The sequence below is a fragment of the Rattus rattus genome, chromosome 3 (assembly GCF_011064425.1).
Source record: "Rattus rattus isolate New Zealand chromosome 3, Rrattus_CSIRO_v1, whole genome shotgun sequence".
NCBI lineage: Eukaryota > Metazoa > Chordata > Mammalia > Rodentia > Muridae > Rattus > Rattus rattus.
In genome coordinates this window covers 187093911-187118468 of record NC_046156.1, presented here as the reverse complement: position 1 = coordinate 187118468, position 24558 = coordinate 187093911, and the positions used below count along the sequence as shown (strand labels likewise).

The following is a 24558-nucleotide window of genomic DNA, read 5'->3' as shown; positions in this document are numbered from 1 at the left end:
AAGTAAAAGGCCAGTCTACTCCCTGGTAAGGTTCTCTCATCCCAGAGCTTCCTATCTGTTTCTTTTCCACCCTCAAACTTGTTCCTACCACCCATCTGAGTTGTTCTGACCAAATCAGAGACAAACTGGAGATTTAGAATGTCAGAGCTAAAACACCTCGTTCAATTAGGTAAATAATCTCAGAGAGATGTCCACAATTTGTGCTCTTACAATTTCCAAAATGAGAAGGCCAAATGACTGTCTCATCGCAGTGATGGATAACAGCATCTCCAGGAAGAGCGAAGTGCTAGAGCGAGCTCTTGACATAATTAAAGTCCCAACATGCTCTAGTTGCCTGCACACAGAATTCATAATTTTACAGCTTTCTGAGCATTTACCATTTTTCAAATGTGGCCACTTTAGAGTCAGAGACTTATTTAATTACCAGAAACCATTCTTGGCTTTTCTATACTAGTAATTGCCATTTTTACAAAATAGAGAATAAAGATATGTAAGTTAATTCTCTCATAGGAGTACCTCAAGCGTATATGGTGCCCTTCACGGTTAAGTCTAGAGACAGGGATGGCCTTAGTCTGTAATCTGACATCTCCAATGGTGCCTAGGTGGGTGGATTGCCCCTTATCAATTAATCCAATCAGGATAATCTCCCACAGGTGCCTTCAGAGGTCGTTTCCTACAGGAGATCTCATCAGGTTGACAGTTGAGATTGATTGTCCCACAAGTGTCCTAGGAGCACCGGAGGAAGTCGAAGGGGAAGAGGGAGGCAATGGTAGCAGCGAGCACATGATTCAAGCTGTGAAACTGAATGAGGTTCAGAAAATGCTAAATTCTCTTCTCCTCTTCAGCTGGAAGCCCGCAGGTTTTCTTTTCTGTCTCTAACAATTGTCTCTGGAATGGCCATTCCCAGACAGTGTGTCCCGGGTGTCAGTTTTGGATTGGCAAACTTTCCTACCCATTTAGGCACTTTGACATGCTTTCTTTACCAATTTGCTCCAGCATGGCGGCTTCCTCGCTCTGCTCCATTACACCGAGGCTTCCACTGTAGACAGTTCAGAGAGTTAGCAGATGAGGATTCGATTTTGTTATGGTATGAAAGAGGTCTAGAGCTAGGAGGAATCTTTGCCTGTTTCCATGAACCACACCATCCTCTAAACTCTAAACAAGCCTGCAAAACCCGGTGTAGTGACATCCTCCCCGGGAGCCATGGCTAGGTCCCATGACCTTTGTTCCATTTCCCTGTATTCCTCTTGTCCTAACAACACCGTGGAAAACAGCCTATTGTTGCTTTGTCAAACAGTGCCACTAGACTGTGAACTTCTTAAAGCCAAGATCTTCTGATTATAGCTCTGCCTGTGGAGCATCTCATAGAATCCTAGGTCCTCTGGGCAGTCAACAACTTTTTACTGAGAGATAAGGAGTGAAGCAAATATTTCAATAGACGCAGGAGGATCATAGTAGCATCTAGTTGTCTAACTTTGTCTGTGGAAAGGACTTGCTCTTTGAAACAAAACCGATGCTGTGAATTCCCTTTAACTCCCTAACTTCTTCCCCTGAATCAGCTCCTGAGTGTCTCCCTCCCTCAATGACTGGAGGACCAACTTCCTCCACCCTGGGCCTTCCTGCCCCTCCTGTGAAGACCTTATCATCTGCGTCATTGGAGTCTAAGCAGAGTTTCCTCTAGGGAGCTTCCACATGACAAAAGCAGGCAATGAAAGACAGGAACTTGACCATCTGGATGATCCAGTGGCAAGTAAGAAAAATAAATCGAAATTAAAAAAAATAATAACTTACTGAGGCCAAATATGTAGACAAGGCTGACAGGAAATCTGATGTCAAGATGTGGAGGTGAAGGCATCGGTTGATGTGGAAGATTGGTCAGCAGAGTTGTCTCTAGAGAGCCTTTGCAGAGCCTGCCTGAAGTGTGGATAAACCACAGATCAGTAGAAGTCTAGGATATTGTGTGGAATAAGGGTACATATTTCTACTATTGATGAGATGCTCTGGAAATATAAGATTGCATAAGCGGTATTGAAAATAGAAACGGTCTCCAGAAATGCAGGCAATAGTTAATTTTTAAGATTTTAAAGAACTGCACAGGAGAATAAGGGCCAAATAGAATGATGTGCTTTCCCTATTTGCTGATTCAGGGGAGGGCTAGGACACAGATGTGATTTGGGGAAATAGTGCTCTCTGGTCTGTTGGGTCATAGATCGGTGTTAGGCCATCAGGATCAAGTATTTTGGGTCAGTTTTTGTTTCTCGAAGCTCAGCTCATAGAATATCCAGTTGGTCCAGTGACAGCTGAAATCACTTGGTGAAGGCTGTTCCTAAGTAACTGCTAGAACCAGAAAAAAAATACGTCTCTTAACTTCAAATGAAATAGTCCTTCATTGACCCCATCTCTTAACTTCACATGAAATAGTCCTTCATTGACCCCATGTTGGCATCCCACATGCAAGAGGTGCTTTTATTTATTTACTTATTTATTTACTTATTTATTTAGAGATGGGTTTTACTATGTTTGTCCCTCTTATCTCAAACTCACAGTTTTTATGCCCCTCCTCCTTCACATGTGTAGGCCACCGTGTCTGGCATGTCTGGCAGTGTTTAATTTTTCCACCTTGAAATTATCAACTCCCCGTGGGACTTGGTACAATACTACTCTCAGGAAAGCTTCCGTTACTAATGAGAAGGCAAGCTCAAGCCTGTGAGATGCGCCAGTGGGTTAACTTCTTGCCATACGAGTACAAGGATCTGAATTTGAACTCTCAGGACCCATAGGGGCTGGATGTGGATGCGCAGGTCTGAAATCTCACTGCTCCTATGATGAGATGGAGGCGGAAATAAGAGAATCCCCAGAGGCTGTGGCCCAAGGAGCCTGGCATATGAAAAAGCAAGCAGCAAGAGAGTCTGTCTCAAATAAACCCGAAGGAACAGTACCTGAGGTTGTCCTGGGACTTCCACACATGGGCTAGGGCAAGCGGTTATCTGAGGTGTTCCATAGACAAATACACACACACACACACACACACACACACACACAGAGAGAGAGAGAGAGAGAGAGAGAGAGAGAGAGAGTCTTATTTAGGGTTATTATTGCTATGATAAAAAACCATGACCAAAGTAACTTGGGGAAGAAAGGTTTCTCTGGCTTAAACTTCTGTATGACTGTTCATTACTGAGGAAAGTCAGGGCAGGAACTTAAAACAGGGCAGGGACCTTGGATGAGACAGAGGCAATGGAAAAGACTGTGGAGGAGTGCCGCTTACTAACTTGATGCCCCTTGCTTGTTCAGCCTGCTTTCCTAGGGAACCCATGACCAATAGTCCAGGGGTGGCATCACCCATAATGGATTTCAACCTTTCATATCCATTACTGTAGAAATCATTAAGAAAATGTCCTACAAGGCTTCTCTTCAGCCTGACCTTATGATCTTATGATGGTACTTTCTCAGATGAGGGTCCCAAGCTTCTCTCTGATGACTCTAGCTTGTGTCAAGCTAGTTGACATAAAACTAGTCAGCATACCTGAACACACACACACACACACACACACACACACACACACACACACGGGTGAGGGTAGGGAGTATGATCACTGAATCACTGAAGCCCATGCTCTTAATTGTTTCTTAAAGTACTTAACTTTTAAAAAATGTGGCTGATAGGATTCTAAAAGACAAAGTCTAGCAACAGGTGGCCAACATTCCAATAGTGTTTTGTGCTCTCTACAATCTGGCTAACTGGAACCATTTTCATTTGTTCATTTCTTTGCTCTCTCAATGTGGTGCCTTTTATAGCCTCTTAGTGAGTGCCCTCTGCTTTATATACCTAGCATACAAAGTGCTCCAAGGGATCTCACAAATGTGCAGAGAACATATTTATAAATATGTTATACCACAGAGAGCCCAATACTGGATTTCTCACATGAAGGAGAGAAGCAGGTGTGGGGGTTACAAAGGGGAGGGATGAAACACAAGAATAAAACTTGCACTCATCAGACATGCTAATTCTGGCTCTTATATTTTCAAATGAATTGGTATGCTTCAAATTGGTATGCTTCAACCTAGCGGTTATAGCAATACTTTAGTAGATTATGTAGAATAGAAAACAACAGATTGAAATGGACTTTGTAAGGAAAAATATCATTTCATATGAGGTTCTGTTCCCACTCCCTGTACACTGGATAAAATATGAATCTGTGTGCATATAATAAATATATACATACATACACACTTATATTTGCTTTTATACTGCTTTAATTATACATAGATTGAATTTGCATGATGTATGTATATATTTGTCTTATTCCTTTTTTCAGTGAAACTAAGACATGGCTTATTAAAGACTATTAACAATTTTGACTATTAACATCTTATTTTAAACAAATACTATCACAAAATTCCTGTGCATGATTTTATACTAGCAACCAGCACTCACAAAGCTTCAAAAAGGAGCACAGCTAACAATAGCATTCATTGTACATCCAATTTTGAGCAAACCATCTGTGTCATAGTATAGAATATACATACATACGCTTGTGTGTACACATCTGCATCTCGCTGATGAATATAAGCCAGTGGATCTCATTTAATCCTTCCAAACCCTGAATGAATGAATGGAGACATCCAGAAGGCCACAGTGACACCCCACAGAAGTTGAGTTCTCTGGTTACTTTTGGGGGGATTTTGAAGGGGTACTGAAAGGGTAGGCTAGGGCCTGGAGTTCACAAAGACAGAACACTTTCAAAATATTGAGTCATTTTCCAGTAAAATAGTGGATATGCTGAATTATTGTGAATTTGTTAGTTGTCTTATTTTTTGAGAGGTACAGGAAACTGTGGTCTCCTATCAGTATCAAAAGGACATACCAAAGCAAGATCCTCTGTTAGTATTGTGTTTTAGGAAGAGAGTGGGAGGAGATGATAGTTATAAAAAAGCAGCTCTTACACATTACATGTGGTAGACTTAGTAAATATTTTATAAATACATCATGCATTTAAACTTAAGCAAGTCCAATTAAAAAGAAATTAGGACGTGGATATTTTGATAGTCTTTAAAAATCCAATAAAATGTGTGAAAATGGCCAGAGTAACCTTCTAAGGGATGTGTTTTGGGGTCCTACCATACAAAAGAACAAACTAAAATACAGAGAAAACACTTTGTCCAAGGTTTCCACATGATGCTGGCTTACCCAGCTGCTGTTTGGACCCAGTGCTTCTGTGGCAAATGACAGCAGCATTACAGGGTCTGTCTCCAGGAGTCTGCTGCTCCCTGTACCTCCCACCCCAGCACTACAGTGCCTTCCTAATGCCCTGCCTTGTCTCCTGGACGACTAGTGCACTTACCTAATGCCCACAATATCCATTAGCTCAGGGCCACATGTTTATGTTTTCAACTCTCTTTCCCACCTCTCCCTGGAAGGGATCTTTTCCACTCCTTTACTGCCCATGAGTGCAAGCCTTTTTCAGGACCCAGCAATGTCTTCTATTTGGAAACAGTGCTAACCTGACTCTCCCCCCCCCGCCCCCAAAGCCTTTCAAATCAGACTCTGTGGCTGATTTTCATTCAGGACATCTTCTTCCATGTTCTCTTCTCACTCAGCCTCGGTCCATACCCCCACTCCCCTTCTCTGAACTCCAGCAGTACTCTCAGATGAATGATGTATATACCACCTCAGACCGTCAGTGGACAGCAGCGGATCTTGTGTGACTTTCTCTTCATGATATTGTAAGATCTTTCCTAGGCCTGGGTCACTGAATCTTTCATGTTCTTGAATTTTACAGCAACTAGCACATCACAGAGAAGCTGTAGATGTGGATGGGGCTTTTGATTGCTCTTTGAGGAGAAAAATGAGGAAGAAAACGAGGAGCAAAGTTACACATACCAACTTGTAAACCTATCTACTCCAGAGGCTAAAGTCAGCAGATAATTCAAAACTAGCTTGAGCAATGTAGCAAGATCCCATTTCAAAATAATTTACAGATACAATGTGTACATGAATGCAAACATGGATGCATATATATATCATATGCATATATACGTACACAGTAGGACTGTAAAGTCAGGAGGAGTGAAGATTTTAAAATGGAGATACCCAATTTGTAGAAACCTATGTGTTGCATAATTATGATTATCTTGCAGATTTATTTGACATATGAGTTATGGGTCTTGTTTTAAGGTACCATTTATCAAGAGATTATAATGGCAAAGGAAAGAAAATAATTTGAAGTTTAGATGACATTGTTAAGTGACAGACTAGCTTCTGAGTAGTTCACAGCCATTCCAAATCTCTGGAAAGCAGCTGCACACGTGGTTTCTCTGCACACATGAAGCTTGTTTAGCCAAAGATGTCTATTTGCAAGAATATTGTAACGGTTGCGTTCCCTGGCACATGCTTTGGGAGGTGTTTGCAGTGATTCTTCTTGTAACCGCCTTGGACGTGATGCTCGGTTGTGGCCGATATTGTGGCCTGATCATCTTTTCATGTACAGGGACCGTGCATGGCTTGGTACAGTCTAACAAAGGCTCTTCTGGGTCTGGGGTTCTTCATTCACATTCAGGTCTTAGTTGATTAGCATTTAAGTGTTGATGCTGTTGATAGAAAAATTATAATTGCTTTATGATCAGGAATATTAATAAAGGTGTTCCCATAGTCTAAGTATCTTAAGATTAGCTTAAGTAAGCTACTTTGTAAGGTGGGTCAGGATACTTAGTACTGTTTGAGTATTTACTATAAATCAGATACTGCCCTTAGGGTTTTACACTTATTTTCATATCCATTTTTCATAACAATGGTTAATCTCTAATTTATCAAATAGAGGCAAATGTGCAAGTGCTACATAAGAATTGCATAGAACAATTACACAGGTAGAATTCTAGAGTCCCAGATCTGAGCAATTCAAGGTCCTGCTTTTTCTGGTTTGACATTATACTTCCTGGAGGAAACTGGGGCAGGGGGCCTGTCCCTGGTATAATCTCCAGTTTATAAATGGCTTTGTATTCTCATTTATGGGAATATCATACAATGAGAATAAATATTAGCATAAGAAATTCTTGTCTTTCTGAGGCTCTGTCCATAGTATATATGGTTTTCTTTTCTTTTTCTATATGCGAGCTGTCTTAGGGTTTCCATTGCCATAAAAATATACCATGACCAAGGTAACTCTTATAAAGGACATTTCATTGGGGCTAGTTTACAGTTCAGAGGTTCAGTCCATTATCATCATAACAGGAGGCATGCTAGCATGAAGGCAGACATGGTGCTAGCAAAGGAGCTGAGCGTGCTGCATCCTACTCCAAAAGAAACGAGGAGAAAACTCTCTTCCGGGTAGCTAGGAGGAGGTCTCACAGCTCACCCCCAGTGACACACTTCCTCCACCTTAGACACACCTACTCTAACAAGGCCATGCCTTCTAATAACGCCACTTCCTGGACCAAGCAGATTCAAACCACCACATGTGCTTTATACGTGTACAGGTGTAAAAGCACATGTGTATGTGAGTTATCACGCATATGTTTACATGGAGCCAGGGTAGACATTTAGTGCCTTCCTTGGTTGCTCCCCACATACTTTTCTGTAGCAGATCCTTTCACTGAACCTGGAGCTCACCAATTCAGGTAGTCTGGTTAGTAGCTTGCAGTGGCATCCATGTCTTTTCTTCCCAAGTGCAAGGATTACACCACACCCACCTGAATTTTACCCAGATGCCAGGGATCTGGGGCTCTGATCTTCATGTTTGCGATGTAGACCGCTGAGCCATATCCCCAGCCCTGACTTTAACAATTCTGAAAGCTCTGTCTAACACAAAAGTCCCAGTCTTTTGGGAAGCATGTGTGTCCTTAACACACTTCCATTATTTTAAATGTAATGACTGTATCTCTGGTATTACTTTCCTTTAGATGACTTACAGTGAAAGAGGCTTGGATGTCAAGCAGTGATTTTTAAGATAGTTAAAGAAGAGGGCAGATCCTGAATATGTTTCCGGGGTCAGTGTGGATCAAAATATGTTTTGTCCCTTCCTTAGACATTAGTTTTCAACCTAGAGTCCTTGGTAACTCTGGGAAGGCCTATGCACACTTTTAGAATTTAAAAATATATGTATATTGGTCATATGAATTTATGCTAAATTTTCTGGGTATATTTGAATAAGATTCTCCAAGGATGTATTAGGCTTCCAAAAAAAGTTAAGAAGCACCATGCCTTTTAAATTGCAGAGATAAGAGAGAGTTCACCTTCCATCCATGACCCCCTGATGGGCAGCCATTTAAGGTGCCTGCCAGGGAGGGGAGTCAAAGATGTAAATGGTGGTCTACACAGGACACATAAGAATAAAGTCTGTGGTGAAAACATGTACAGATACACAAGGCAGTTAGAGTCATAAAGGTCACAAAAATATTCTTAAGACTGAAGCATCATGTTTCAGGGAAGATTTTATCAAAGGCGTGAGGCTTAGTAACTTCTTGGAAAAGAAAAGGAAAATGTAGCAATGTATACATGTGGACAGAGTTTGGGCTTAGGGAAACAAACGGGATGAGATGAGAGTGAACTGGAAGACATAATAATGACATAGCGAAGGCTATGACGTAGTGCTGAGTATTGTATTGAAGGGGAAATAGAAAGGCAGTCATGGCTACTGGAAGGGAAGGTGACCACTGTGCCAAGCTGCTCACGCATGGGGTCTGCAAGGCCCTCACTACATCTTCGGGAGAATGCCTTCTTTCAGTTGTGGTTTAGGGTAGCCATGATTTTTACTGTGTTTGACTATTGCTGCCCAAGTTTCTTACCTATATATTAATTATGATGTAATTTCAATTTACACTCACTGCTGTGTGTGTTTATTCCCTGTCATTTAGATTTTAATATCCATATTTAACAAGCAAAACACTGATTTGCTTAACTACACCTAAGTTCTGGAAATGTCTCTTCCTGAAGCTCTTCAGAGAGAGAGAGAGAGAGAGAGAGAGAGAGAGAGAGAGAGAAATGAATATATCTAAGGAGCCATGGTCAGACTATATTGCTGCTTGAATCTGACTTGGAAAAAATATTCTTCTGTGTTTCAAAACTAGGATACTCCTTGATTATTGACACATAACTATCTTCTGAAATCCTGTAAATATAAGTATCTATCCTAGATGCGTTCTTCTTTTCTTTTTGTTTCTTTTTCTTTTTCCTTTTCTATTTGCCTAGATACAAGTACAGAAAATCACAGAGACAAAGGCTAGCAAAACCATGTCCAGGCTGAACAACTGAGAAGGTAACGTTGTAGATGGGCTGGTTAAGAAAACCCACTTTTTTGTAGGAGAAAATGCAGGCAATGACCTGGCTGACTGGCCTACCTGGCACACTGTGCTTCTAAGTAAGAAATGTGGCGCATCGTGCTCCTGCATATTCTCAGAAGTCAGAGCACAGACCTGAGGTAGCTTGAGTAGCCCGTAACTGCCCTGCTGCTGACGTGTCCACAATCTGCACGTGTCTTTTTTATGTGCTTCTTCCTCAACACAGACTCTGACAGCATGAATGCTCACTGTCTAGCCCAAGGTACTGTGCTAACTCATCACAGTTGATGGACTACCGCTAGGTATGCAGTTGCCCATGTGCAATAAAGCAGGCACTGTTCCTGAACCATCTCCCGAGTGGTTCTTCCCCACACCCTTTCCCCACAGGCATTGCAGTCCTGTTGGGGGATGCCAAGGGCAGAGTTTACAAAGGTAATTAAAGCAAGGGGAAGAAAAGTTCTCTGTGAACATAAGCGTGATAATAGTTCAAGGAGATGGGGGCTTGCACATCAGACTCATGACGCGTTGAAAACAAAGTCTATTCAGGACTTTTCTGATCTATCCTGAGAAAAAGTGAACCCAGGAAGACAGGAAGATATTGTAGCCACGTAGAAATGAACAGATGGAGATTGGATTACAGCAGGTGATTGGAGAAATGAAGAAGAAGCTGTTGAGTTTATTGGTTAAGGACTACGTGGGAATATGGTGGGAGTGGGAAGGAGATGGGCAGAAATGAATATTCCAGGACTTCCTATCCAGCAATAACTTTATTTTCCTGAAATAATTTATATTTTAGTTTTAAATGTGAAATGTGCACACCATCCCAAAATTGAGCTCAATCACAATCAGTGAATTGTGCTTTGCAGGTATTGGGATGTGTAAACTGCTATTTCTTCAATATCTCTCAAGGAATAATACCTGGTCATAGTTGATTACATGTCCATGGGGTTCCTAACCCAGATATATGATCTCAACTGGCTTGCACTCCAGTTCTGTGAATAAAAGCCCATCCCTTCTCACAGTGAGCCCCAGAGGCCTGCTGCTTTTTCTCTGCTGCACTCCCAGCTCAGGAAGACATTTGTACTTGAGACAACCTGGTGTTAAGTTCAGTCTCTTCAATGAATTAAAGCAACTCAGTATTTCACTACCTCGACCAGTTTTGTAAAGACTGAGGAAGGGAAATTTATAGTGTGCCGTTATCTCATAAGCCAAATTATCTGTCTGTCCATCCATCCACCCACCTATCCGTCCATCCATCCATCATCCATCATCCATCCATCCACCAACCTTAGTTTCTTTCTTTCTTTCTTTCTTTCTTTCTTTCTTTCTTTCTTTCTTTCTTTCTTTCTTTCTTTCTTTCTTTCTGTATCACTAACCCCCATCTCCTTATTCTTGTACTTTTCTTTGTAGAAGAAAGTAACTTGAGAGTTTTAAAGAAGAAAAAGCCAGTACTGTCTTGAGTCATACTGGGCAAGACCTTCTATTTATGTATAACAAATGAGAGAATCAAATGTCTCTGTAGGATTTGTTTGTTTTGTTTTGTTTTTTAAGACAGGGTGTCACTGTGTGGCCCTGACTGTTCTGGAACTCTCTTGGTAGATGAGAATGGCCTTGAATTCACAGAGATCCACCAACTTCTACCTCCTTAGTGCTGGAATTAAAGGTGTGTGCTACCATCCCAGCTGCTTTTATGGGATTTTAATCCAGAGATTGTCTCATATAAGCAGTTTTATATATTAATATAACATAAATATTTCCAAAAGCAATATTCTTGTTCACTGGTCTTACCTCCTACAATCCCATGTGTTGTGCAATCCTAGAGTATTCCACCTTGAACAAAGCAAGATCCACATCACACAGTGAGCTGAGTGATTCAACAGCTCCTACTTGTGAACACAGTCCAACATTCCCACCCACTGATCCCTGAGACTTGCACAGCCAGTGTCTGCTGATGTGCCAGATTTCTCAGATTTTCTTCCATGCCCCTTTCCCCTGAGCAAGGCTCTCTGGGACACTTCTGTCTCCTCCATGCACGGCCATGGGTATTCATTGCTCATAGGTCCAGGTGTTTGCTGCTTTTGATCATCTGAAATATCCTTTCTGCCTTCCCCTGTTCTCTTCCATGCATTAGTGATTGATACTATCATCAAATGCCCGAGAAACCACACAAGCAACGTGAGCAGAGTCAGTGTATGTAAGGAAGGCGTATGAGGTTCATGAAGGCAGGCACACATGACTGGCACTCCGTACGGATCACATCTCATGGAGAACAGGGGAAGTGCTGATACCCACTTGACTTGCTGTTTTCACCCTGTTTGTTCAATCGGGGGTCCTGGCTGATGATTTAATGCTGCTCACACTCAAGAAGGCTCCTGGCCCTTCAGTCAACTGTTCCTAGAAGGCTCTCCTAGATGGGCCCGAAGGTGTGCGGGTGGTTTTGACAATCTCTAGTAACTGCCGCATTCTGCTTCTTTTCTCAAAATTAAGGTTTCCCTGCCCCACCTGTGTCCAATAGGACTTGAACAGCCCTCTTTTTTATTGTCCCACAGCCCATTCACCTCCTTCCTTTTTTACCGTATGGTGCTAAAGTTGTCATCGGCGATGGGCTCTAGTCTCCCCTTGGATAAGGGTCACACACATACACACTGTGTTTCTGTGAACTCTAATAAAGTTCACGACACGTACTGCCTTATAAACGTTGAGTTATTGATCAGACTAGACATGAATAGACCTCAAGCCATTTGCAAAATTCTACTAGAGCACTCGTCAGCTTTAGGAGGGGAAAAAAAGATTCACAGCTAGTGAGAGATAGGAAGAACATTCACAAAATTACACACATCTTCACTTTGAACATAGCTTTGAAGCCAGGAGTGAACATTTATAGATTTTGTAAGATTTAAAAATACTTCAATACAAGAAGGTGATTCCAGAAATATCCTAGGGTATGAGGGGCCGCTTGCCGTCAGCTCTCGGCTTCAGTATGTCACCTGCACACACGCACAGAGAAGCCAGGCCTTCATGTATTTCCCATCAGATAAAATGCACTAGAGCTAACCCGTACAGATCTTTTCCTGTAGCAGAGCTGAGGAGTGATTAGCTCACGTGTGAGGCAGAAGTCTACCTACCCCAGACACCATCAATTCTCCCCTTAGGAACAAAGGACTTTTAAGTGGGGATTGGCTGAGGAGGAACTGGAATTAATTAAAAAGGCATGTTTGAGCATTTTCTCTTAGAAGCTGACTGATGTATTTGCTTTAATTTGAAAGCAATCAGAGTCAGCTGTGATCATTCTGTATGAATTTTTAGGAAGAGTAAGTAGCAAATGACACCCGAAGTTTGTTTGTCTGTTCTCTCTCTCTCTCTCTCTCTCTCTCTCTCTCTCTCTCTCTCTCTCTCCTCCCTCCCCCCCTTCCTCCCTTCCCCCTCTCTCTCTCTCTCACACTCCCTCCCCCCTCCCCCTCTCTCTCACTACCCTCCCTCCCCTCCCCTCCCTTCCTCCCTTCCCCCCCCCTCTCTCTTGTAGGCCTCTCTAGGAATGACTATGGACTTACACTGACCTTTAGCCCCACAAATATTGACAAAGAAACTAGCTAGCAGTTACAAAGTTTCATGTCCTATAGCAGGAATTTTTTTTTTAACCTCTCAGTAAGTTGTGGGTAAGAGTAATGGGTCCGACATTTCACAAGAAAAGGAGCTCAACCCCTAGCCAACTGCTGTGGCTCCTAGCTGACGGTGCTCTTCCCTTTCAAAGACAAGCTGCTGCCTCTGCATCCTCTCCTGGAGCCCTTGGCAAGCTTTCAGGCCATGTGTCAGGGGAACCCTTGCGCACATTTCTATGACGGAAGCCAAGTGCTGGCTCACAAACATTGAGTATTAATTATCCTCCGGAGAGTTAAAGCAGACGCATGGGGATTGCACAGCTCAGGGTGCCTTGAAGAACACAGAATAACAGTCAATGCTTATTGTCATTCCCCAACTGCCCGACTGGCTGTGGCACAGCCCTTTCCCAGTCTACATGGAGTTCAGCCAACAGTGTTTGGTGGGGTGTTTTCTTTTAGCAGCTTCTCAAATGAAGCAAGATTCGCACACACAGTTAAATAGAAGCCTTTCCATACATTTTTAAGGAGGGCCACAGCCTATATGACCCCCTAGGGGGGCATTTTATTAACGAATGTGATGTGTGTTCTTGGTAAAGGCCAACATAAAACTGGTTCGCTGTGTTTGTCCAGCTAGCTGCAGATGACATTTAGGTGTGTTGTTTGGTGTGGTGACTCAATTTCCTGTAGGATAGCTGGCAACTCTACATTGAATTCCCCCCCTCGCCAGGGGAGGAGGGACCTAAATGTCAGTTACACCATGGCTTAGAACAGTGGGGGTTAAAATTCCTGAACGTGAACACTTAATAATGACCTTGAAAATCTGTAGCTAGTCACACTGCCTCAGTCTAGGACCGAAAGAAGAAAATTCTAACTCGACAAATCCACCAATGGTTTTATAAAAGAAATGTGTTCATTCTGTTGTATGTAAAGATTCTCTCACCAGGATGTACCAGTGCTGGAGGGTAATTTCATTCTTTAAATATAGAGAGAGCACACGGAACATTTTGGGATGTCTGTATGTGACCTTACTTGATTTCTAGTAGTCAAAATGGCTAAGCTATGACTGGAATATGGACTGGATCTTGTGAAATCAGTTGCTCATGTCGCTATACCACTCACCCACGTAAAGGGAAAGCCCTTGTCTAAGTGTCTCGAAACATTAAATTGAAACTCTCCTGAACTTTTGTTCCTCATTAAAAAAAAAATAAAGACTGAAATATAGTACAGAAAACTGAATTCTGCTGGATCCATTGTTAAAGAAGTATCAACCTTAAATTCCAGTTAAAGAGGGTTAAGCAATTGCTGACTTAAGTTCTGTTTGGAGATTGGTGACTGGGGAAAGCACAGTAAGAGAGGCAAATTTCAATACATGGCAGTCAAAATGGAGAGCAGACAGCTCGATCATGTTGAAGGACAAGCCACGAGGCAAGCCTCACACACTCTCAAAGTTACTGAAATTTTTACAGACTTAAGGAAATCCCAGAATCCTGAGGTTCTTTGTCATGTCTGATAATTAATGGAATCTACATTTGGACAGAATTTCTTTTCCCCACAATACTGTAGAGCAGGAGATGAAAAGGGAACCCCACCACTTCACGGAAGGCATTGCTGTCTGCTGTCAGTTTTGTAGTATAGAGCTCTGGGGTTTCGACTTTTCTCTTTCTGAAATAATATTGCCGTTATTGTTTAGAACTGATCGGGTTAGGGAAAGTGCCCAAGTTTCCTGGCTCTGCTTTTATCAACAGAACCCATTTCCCCACAATGCTTCTGGTAGTTCATTTCATCCACAGTGAGCAGAAATAGACCTCTAAACTTTCTGTCTTGGGAGCCCCAAGTCCAGGATGTTGTTCTGCATTCTGCAGAGGAGACACCCCCTCAGGGAATGTGTGAACTCTCCTTGCCCCACTCATTCCCATTGCTGTTCCTTTAAGGTAACTCTTTGTTAATGGTGAAGTGTAGCCTGTTGTCACATTCTAAGGCATTCTGATCCCTCAACATTATGGTTTGTCTGTTTACATCTAACCCAAATTTTAGAGGGGTTCACTGGATACTGACAGTCTGCCTCCAGTAGAAATTATTTTATTCCCATAATCCCCTTTGAGTAAGTAATTCCTAACCTTTGGGACACAAACCCAGGGAAACTTGCAAACCTAAACCTGCAGGAAGGGTAGTGCCTGTCCTAAGTCACCTTGCGCGCAGGACGCCCGGGCCTGGCAGGCTGCGCTGGGGCAGAGGGCCCAGGACTCCACTGTGCGCCCCAGGGTCCCCGCGGGGCAGGTGTGCGATCACACGCGCCTGCGCGCTGGGGGACGATCGAGCCCCGCCTGAGACCCGCGGGGACCCCGGGCGGCGGGCGGCGGGTGCTCCACGCCGGGTTTTCCGCTGCTCTGGTGCAAGACAGCTCCACAGCAGCGCAGCAAACACACGCGCGCACAGCCGCGCCTCCCGGCTGCGCTTCAAAGCAGTGGCGCCGGCTGCCTCTGGGCCATGCCACGGCGAGGTGGCGGGGAGGGCGGTCCGGACAGCATATTGCAACTCGGAACCCTTTCGTAAGGAGTCGCGGGGGAGCCAGACAGCGCCGCGGGGCCGCGAGGGGCGCGAGGGGGAGTGTTCCCGGAAAGCCAGCATGGAGCGGCGCTGCGCCCGCCCGCCCGCGGACTTGAGCGACAAAACAGGAAACGGCGGCCGCGGCTGATTCATTCGCTTCGTGCGCGGGGCTCTTAGCGGGTGGCGACGTGGAGCCGGGGCTGCGGGACGCGGACGCCCGTGAGCTGCTCGCCCATCTGTGGGGCGAGCCCCTGCTCTCACCCTCTCCCCTGAGCCGGCCACCAGGGGCAGCATCCAAGCTCAGGGAAGCCCCAGCTCGCGCCGCTGAGAATACGCCCGCCGTCCCCGTGCCAAAGTTGGCCTTGCAGCACTTTGCGCCCCTCCCTGGAGGCTGACCCGCGACGTCAAGCTGGAGCATCTCGGCCAGCCTGAGCCCGGCCCCACTAGTCCAACCTCAGCCCCCCGCGCGCCGCCGGGCCCTGCAATATGAAGGAGCAGCCCTCATGTGCGGGCACCGGGCATCCGAGCATGGCGGGGTACGGCAGGATGGCCCCCTTTGAACTCGCTGGTGGTCCCGTGAAGCGCTTAAGAACTGAGTCCCCCTTTCCCTGTCTCTTCGCAGAGGAGGCCTACCAGAAACTGGCCAGCGAGACCCTGGAGGAGCTGGACTGGTGTCTGGACCAGCTAGAGACCCTGCAGACCAGGCACTCCGTCAGTGAGATGGCCTCCAACAAGGTGAGCCCCTGTTCTGGTTCGGGTGTCAGTGACGCCGCTAGACTGCTGTTTCCCACGCTGGGGAATCACCGATCCCTGTGGCCAGGGGAAATACAGAGATAATTTTGTCACGCTTACTGCAAGTTAGCTGTTCTGCTCCTTTGGAGGGAGGTTCCTGTTTGCACACCTCTCTTCAGGTAGATTAAGCATTTTACAAAAGCAACTTTGGCATAGTTCGAGTATGCCTAGGACGAAGGGTCCTTTGAGTGACACTTTGCCCTTGCAGCAGAAACCCAGTAGGGTCTGGTGGTGGCGTTGCATATTACCAAAGGTACTGCTTAAGATTCCTTGTTGGAAATAAGAGTTGCAGGACGCCACCTCCTACCTCCCTCAAACTCAGAAGAGTTCACTGAACTTGCAACCCTCACTCCCATTTCTCCGATTCTCAGGGTACATTGTAAGGACTGAACCTTTAAATATTCTGTTCCCTGTGTGCACCGTCTGCAGAGAACAAAGTTAGAAGGGTCCTTATGCTGCCTTTGTCTCCTTCAGTTCTTGGAGACCAAGTCCAGGTCTCTGAGGTCATTTAGCTACCAGAAGGCTTCAGCTGGACATTTGTGTCATATGTGCCAAAGCGCTGCTGGTCTTAGCAGTTAATGGAGCATGGTGGGCTGCGAAGTAACCTTTAGCATCAGACAGCCTTCTAGTAGCCTGGGAAATAAGGTAGAGTGCTTTCAGAGTTGCATCTAAAACAACAACAAAATCATGTGTTTTATGTCTTCAGTTATGCAAAGAAATAATTAAGATTGTGTGGGTTTTATTGATCGACTGGCCTAGAGGCCAGGGAGTAAGGCTTCTAAGTATTTGGTGCAAATGGCTGAAAGAGTCAATAGGGATATGTGGCAATTACAAGTAGTTGTCTCTTTAAGCTATTTTTGTAGTTTTGGACACCTATGTACAAGGTCAGGAGGGTTATGACGTTTTACCTCTTGTATCTGCCGGTGAGGTGAAAGATGCTTTCTTTCGGTTCCCTTTGCTCGGCCTAGCTTCTTTCCCACCTGCTTTATTTCTCATGCAGATTTTATTTCAAACAAAACAAAACAAACAAACAAAGGAAAACCCGCTGTCGCCTGTCAGTCAGCCACTGGATTGTATCTGTATGTTGTAACATAGAGGTAACATTGTTGCTGAAGTGAAAAGTTGGCCTTAAACTAAAGGGGGCTCCCTAAAAGTATTCGCCCACCTACTGACCCACCAGTTTGTACCACGGTGATAATCAAATCTGCATTCTTGCTTTTTTTTTTTTTTTTTTTAAATCTGGGCCTCATTTCTAAGTTTGGCTTGGCTCTTCATCCGAATGACCAGTTACTGCTTTCTTACTGGGACTGTTACTCCCTGCAGCTGCAGTATGTGCCATTGTTCTCTTAGGACTAACAAATTGTTACATTTATTAAAATATAATCTTCTCTTTGTCATTTGCTCTATAAATCAGAAGACACGTGCTCAATATGTCCAGCCTTAAATGCTGAGCGAGCCATTATGGGTGGGCCTGTGTTCTCATATCTCTTGTATGTATGTGGCAAGGGACAGATCAAAATCTGAAAGCCCCTTGCCAGACACATGCATTTGCCTGTTATTTCAACCTCAAGACACGTGCTGAATATGTCCAGCCTTAAATGCTGAGCGAGCCATTATGGGTGGGCCTGTGTTCTCATATCTCTTGTATGTATGTGGCAAGGGACAGATCAAAATCTGAAAGCCCCTTGCCAGACACATGCATTTGCCTGTTATTTCAACCTCCATAATTTGACCACACTCTCCATGCATCTGAGCAGCCGCTTGCCCTAAAATCTATATTCCCGATGTTGAAACCTGCATTTGAGTTTAATAATTGATGTGAGATCGAACAACATCGTGACTTAAACTGTGAAGTAGCTTATGTCTGTGTTTTAGACTGAAAACTTTATGTCACAGGGATCACTCAAAATAATCCCTTTCATTTTGGGCACCAAATTAGACAGGGCTCTGTGTTTTTGTTTGTTTTTTTTTTTTAAATCTTCATTGGAAAATGTTTTCAGACTTTGTATTAATTGCTACAGGATCTTCTGGGAGGTAGGTCAATTTGGTTGAAGTGAGATAGTTGTAAAGGGAGAAAATATTCCTCAAAATGCATTCAGCTGTGTTTATGTCTGGTGGTCAAAAAACTATTGACATGACACATTATATGCATATATATATTCACCCAGTTAAATATTTAAGTATTGCTTGAATTTTTAGTGTCAAAGCCATTTACCTCTATAAATTCATTCATTTCTAAATTCATGAGCCACATGCATGGTCTTTCAGAGATGAGAAAGTTTACTTAGAAGAAAAAAATCCCTGATAATGGTTGTAACATCAGCTTTCCACTTAATAAACAAGCCACTTCCATCCAGTGATAAGTGAGTCGGAACTGGACAACTGGTCAACCAAAGGCTGTAGACAGCCTGCCTTCATTTTGAGCTTCTTTGGGCTAAGTGAATGAGTCTGATAAGTTACTTCTTGGTTGGTAAATTTATTGCCCTATATTTAATTAATATATTCAGCTCACTTTTCTCTTTTGCCTTCAGGTATCAGGATAGTATTCTCCTTCGTGGAAGCTTTAAACATTTTTCTTGATTTGTTAAAACCACAATAATGCACAAATAGCAAGTCTAGATTTTTTTTTTAAACTGATAACAGAATCTGCTATGAAGGCGATTTGGGAGAGAGAAATTGGGGAAGCCAGATCTTTAAGCCTGCTAACAGATAATTCATATATTTAAAAGATCTCAATAACAATTAGTAGTCTTAAGGTGATGTCTAACAGACAACATATTTTCTGTATTGCTGCACAGTGTGCACAGGCTGTTTGCTTAGGACAAGAATATGGTTGAAATCTTGGCCAAGACAAGGGGTGTCTGTACCACATGTTGGATGCTTGTACTGGAGGCGTAAGGGGTTCCAGATGGCATTTAATTTGAGTGATTACATCTACAGCATTTACCCTCAAATGCACATTAATCTGCCTAAGAGTTCAACAGATTTCCCCCTCCCCCTGCAACAGCAATTGAGGGCAATTTCAGTGAGGCCTCAGAGCTTTAGAGGTGGACAGACCTGGAGGTTCATTCAGTGTTTTGTTCTTTTCTTGGCTGAGTTATTAAAAAAATTATAATGTAAGCTTTTTAGCCACATTTTCCTTAGCATAATCTGGCCATAGTAATAACCATTTCGAAAGGACAATATAAGAGTTTGAGGTCAAATTTTCTTGAGTTTCTTTTTGTCTGAGATATTTGCTTTTATTAGTTTACTGCACAAGAGTATTTTGGGTAGAAATTTTATGTGTCATAGATTTTTTTGTAATCCGTCTTTATCATCCATAAATAACTAGAATAACTAGTTCTAAGTAGATGTTCAGGCACTTCTTAATTTCACATTTAAATTCTAGATAGAACGAGGCATTTTTCTGTTTACTGTAAGTGGAAATAAAGGCAAGGCCTTGCTAGTTTTCAGGACATACTTATGTACAAGTTTGGGGGCACATTGCTGTCCTTCTATACAGATTTTGCAAAGCTAAACTACTTTCAAAGTAAAATACTTTAAAAAGCTGAATACTGTCACGATATTTCTGGTCACACCTTCTCCCTCAAAGAGGTCACTTAAGGGCGGGAAGTACGTACATGAGAGTGGGCAGGAGTCTGGGCCTCAAGGTTCGCAGAGATTTCCGTTCAAACCCTGTAACAACCCTCTTGTAACCTAGTAATGCTCATTTTAATAGGTCTCCCATATGAGCTCAGTGATGCTTGCAGGAGAAAAATGAAATCATTTTGAAATATCCCTAAACCAATCAACCTAAAAATGTTAACTTGTTTCTACTCTCAAATTTTGGGGACCATTTGGCAGCTCAGCACTGTTGGAACGCACTGGGCTGTCCAGCAAACTGCCCGTTGGTCTTGACGTTGGGATCCGAGCATCCTTTGCAGAGATAAGGCTTTTCCCCCGTGTGATTCACTTCAGAGGCATCCGCACTGGCTTTGCATACACGGTTTCGAGTTCGCTGTGCGTCTTAGTTTGTCTCTTTGGTCCATTTCTGTTCTCTTTCTCTGCTTTGAGTACAAATTAAGCTGCTCTTCAGGAGCCGGTTTTTCGCAACTATTTTCCCATTGGCTCCCCCTGCTGCCGTATGCGTGCCGATGCACAGCACAGGCTAGCACTTGCTGGGACTTCGGATAACGGTTTTCTTCCGCCAGGAGGTTTTCAGGAAGGAAGATGGGATGTTCACAGCTGTAAGTGAGTCTTAAGACATTCCAGCCCTGCCCTGCACAAGTATAAGATAACTCAGAAGGACTGAAATTCCATGATGAGGCTAAGTTAGTTGCAAAAGACATTTTAAGTAGTGACAATGAAAATTTTTTAGATGTTAAAACTTAAAAAAAGAGAATTCTTATAAGTTCATGTATATGCCTAAATAAATATATAAATTTAAAGAGAAAACCTCTTGTATAGCTATAGAAACTGGGAACTGGTAGATTTGGTAAAGCTTTTTTTTTTTCCAGTTTGTATCTAAATCCTCACATAAAAGATAAAGGCATAAAAGACTTATATCATCACAATTAGAAAAAATTCTCTCTTTGATTTTAAGTAGTAGTAGAAAAAACAAAATACTTGCTTAAAATGTGTTACGTTTTGCACACACACACACACACATGTGTGTGTGTGTGTGTGTGCTTGTGCACACACGTGTATGTGGATCTCTCTGGTTTGGAAGTATTTCTATAAGGATTTTCACTTCATTGATTAGTCAGGGAGGTCTTTGATTTTAACTTAGCACGACACAAAGGGGAAAAAAGCCTATGGTGTTATTGGTTCAGTTCAGTGTCGGTGAACTTAAATTAACTCCTCACTCCTTGCTTCTATGTTTCAATAAATAAATCAATTACTAAGAGAATGCTTTCAGTTATTACCAATCGATTTGATTTACAGGAAAATGGTAGCTTCTATGTCAGAGTGTTATTACCTATGTCACTCTTTTAAAAAGTCAAAATGTAATGCTTAGTTGAGATAAAACAGCATGCTTACCAAAGTTAAAGATGCACTGGACAACTTCTTTCCCCCAAAACAAGGTTGGTAGACAACGCTTTGAAGCACCCGAGGCTTCTAGTGCATGGCATATCAGTCATAGGAAGACGGTTTTTTCACTCCAACAGTTGGGGGATGTGCCTAGAGATTTTCTTAAAGAGCAGACAAGTCCATGATGTTCACTAAGACATTAGTTAAACTGAATATAGCAGCTAACGTAAGAACGGGTTTATGATCTTGTACTGTGGAAAATACTAAGTGTTTTTCTTTTGTTATTGTTCAGTATTCTTGGCATTGGGAAATATTTTGCTGAACTTTCTATGTAAGGAAGATGAGTGACATTTACTTGCTGGCCTAGAGCACACATTAGTGCTTACAGAGTAAGTGCTCTGCAGAGTGGAAAGAACATAGATGTTTGTCGTCAGGGGAACTTGGTTTCAAGTTCCAGCCCTGCTGTTTGCTCCCTAATAATTTGGGCAGCAAGCCTTGCCTTCCCAAAGCTCAGTGTCTTCATTTGTAAACGCAGCAGCAAGAAGGGAAATAGGATTGGGATGCTGGCTAGGAATCTAGGTCACTTGGTAGACTTAGTGCCTGCCCAGTATTCCTGAAGCCCTGGGTTCAATCCCTTGCATGGCATAAGCAGGGCCACAGGGTACATGCCTGTGATCCTAGCACTCGGGAAGGGGACAGAAGGAGCAAATAGTTCAAGGTCATCCACCACTATGGAGAGAAGTCAAGCCCAGCCTGTAAAATGGAGACACTGAGGGAGGGGTGTAGGGAGGGAAGGGAGAGGGAGGAAGAGAAGAAAGGTAGGAGAGAGAGCATACACTACAACATACACAAAGTCCAGCACGGTGCACAGAGTACACTGAGTGTTCCATAAGTTATATGTATCTATAGAAAAAGAGTGAGCTTGGGAGAACCCAGTACTATATTTCTTGTAGTAACATAAAACAGCGTTATTTCTGTTCTGTTTGAATGCTAGTGCTGTTCACGTGCTGTGATTCCCATGTGCTTTAATGTCTGGGGTTATACGTTAAGCTTTCTCTCAAAGCAATTACAAAAGATACTCACCGGAATGCTCCAAGTTAAGTGACGTCAGCTCTATTTCTCTCATCTATATTACGATGGACCAGTGACAAAACGAGAAGACTTGCACTTGAGGTCCACACATTTTGCCCACCTCAAATGGATGCTGAGTCTTGTTACCTAGCAGCAAGAAAAGTAATATTGCAGTTCTGTGGCAATTAGAAGGACGTGTTGGATTTAAACCATGATTTTCTTTCTCCACTACCAATGAGATTCCTTGTGCACTTCTGCAAGACAGTTTTCCACCCTGGGAGCCCACTTCTCAGGCACAGTGTCCCCTAGTGTTGTCTGGCTGGATTAACCTTCTGCCTATTGCTTGTATAAATTGGACCTCTTTACTTCTGTGCGTCTGTTCTTCTACAGTTGCCACAGTGACTTCGTGAATTTTGTAGGCAGAGTCAGGAACACAGTTGGTACTGAACACATCCCACCATTTATTCTCATCCATAGAAGAAAAACATTAGTCTTTTATTTGGGGGTGGTGCATTAGGTAGGAGTCTGCTGCATTCCTGATCCTTCCCACCTCTTCCAGAGGCCTGGTGACGCTGCTACTAACCCAGTGGAATTGTAGTAATGGTTCCTTTTCTCTTGTTTCCTCCCAGAACCTTTACAAAGCCAGTTTTTCTATTTGTTTTCAGGAGTTCCCCTTTGGCTTCTTTCTGTAATTTTACAAATATATCCTTTAAAAAAAAAGGCCTAACCTTGAGTTTTTATTGTTGTTTGTTTGTTGTTGTTTTTAATTACCTGAAAGTGAGCTTTTTCTGGCAAAAAAAAAAATGCAGAAAGCAATAGCCAAGAACAGTCCATCCATTTTTCCCTATAAAAAAATGCATTTCTCCTTCCAAATGGCACTACAAGTACCCAGGCACACCACTTCCTGTTACTATTTAATGTTCAAAAAAGCATGTTCAGAGCACAGCCCTCTATTCCACTTTGTAATATCTTAGCCATCTAGTACACCATAAGTATTTCCTCGCCTCTTCAGAAAAGAGGAGTGGTGAGTAACCATACCCCAGTGAGCACACCTGGCACTTACACCCTGATTGGGGATACCACATTATAACAGGGAACCGGAATTCCTTAGGGGAACAGTTGCATCTAGAGAATCGGGCGGGGATATACAAGAAGAGCCTGGAGCGTCTTTCGGTGCCAAAAAGGAAGGACGTGATCACACACACAGAACTCCCCCGATGAAGACATACCAGCCTGATGCAAGAGTACACTGAAAGAACACCCAGTGGCCTGAGGTGGAACGATTTGAGAAAGAAAATGTGATATTAGGTTATGACCCAAATTATAAAACAGATGTACACAACCCATACTGGAAACAACAACAGCAACAAAAAACAAAAGCCCTCTCTGAGTCAATGATATGGGGCATAGACAAACTGCTGGGCAGGACAAACTGCTGGGCAGGAGCATCCTAAGTCACTGTCGGATGTTCTACCCAGAAGAAGGGAGAACTCCATTCCCCAGCCTCAAAACATGGAAACTGCACCACAACTCCCTTCCACGTGGCACAGTATGAACTGGGTGGGTGGGGGCTGAGGGGACTTTACTCTGCAGCGACTACTGACAAGCACTGTCTTAGCCAGGTTGTCAAGGCCAACACTGGCAGCTGCAAGCTGTATTGACCATATATCCTTGATATGATCTGATAAAAATGGTTCCTTGCATCTATTAACCTCCTACTCGGAACATCTCCCCAGTCCAATTACAGGAATAAGTTATCAGGCAAATTGCAGTTGGTGACATTCTACAAAACACCAGGTCACAATTCCTCAGAACTGTTTAAGGTTACCAGAAACAAGGAAAAAAACATAGGAAACTCACAAGCAAGAGGACCCATAGCAAGGTACTGTGATGTGGCATCCTCTGGTGGGCTTCTGAGACAGAAAAGACTTATCCTAGAGGGTAAGGAACCCCCAGTCATCCGTGTGTGTTAGATTTCTGTACCAATTAGAATTGCGACCCATGTGAAGTGTCAGGAACAGGAGAAATTGAGTGTGGAGTAGACGGGATTTCCAGCCCATCTTTGTACGTTTTCTGTGAGTACAAGTCTTCTAAATCAAATGTTTTAAAACCCTCTAACCAGGGGCTGGAGAGATGGCTCAGTGGTTAAGAACACTGACTGCTCTCCCAGAGGTCCTGAGTTCAAATCCCAGCAACCACATGGTGGCTCACAACCATCTGTAAGGGGATCTGATGCCCTCTTCTGGTGTGTCTGAAGACAACC

General features: G+C 43.2%; 1 protein-coding gene across 3 annotated transcripts in view; it reads left to right on the top strand.

The window, feature by feature from the left end:
* Nucleotides 1–24558, top strand: part of Pde4d (phosphodiesterase 4D) — a 798677-nt gene that overhangs the window by 734731 nt on the left and 39388 nt on the right. For all 3 annotated transcript variants that reach the window (XM_032898910.1, XM_032898911.1, XM_032898912.1), the window contains exon 6: nt 16045–16157. In XM_032898910.1, coding sequence (XP_032754801.1) covers nt 16045–16157 — 113 coding nt within the window. The remainder of the gene's footprint in view (nt 1–16044; nt 16158–24558) is intronic.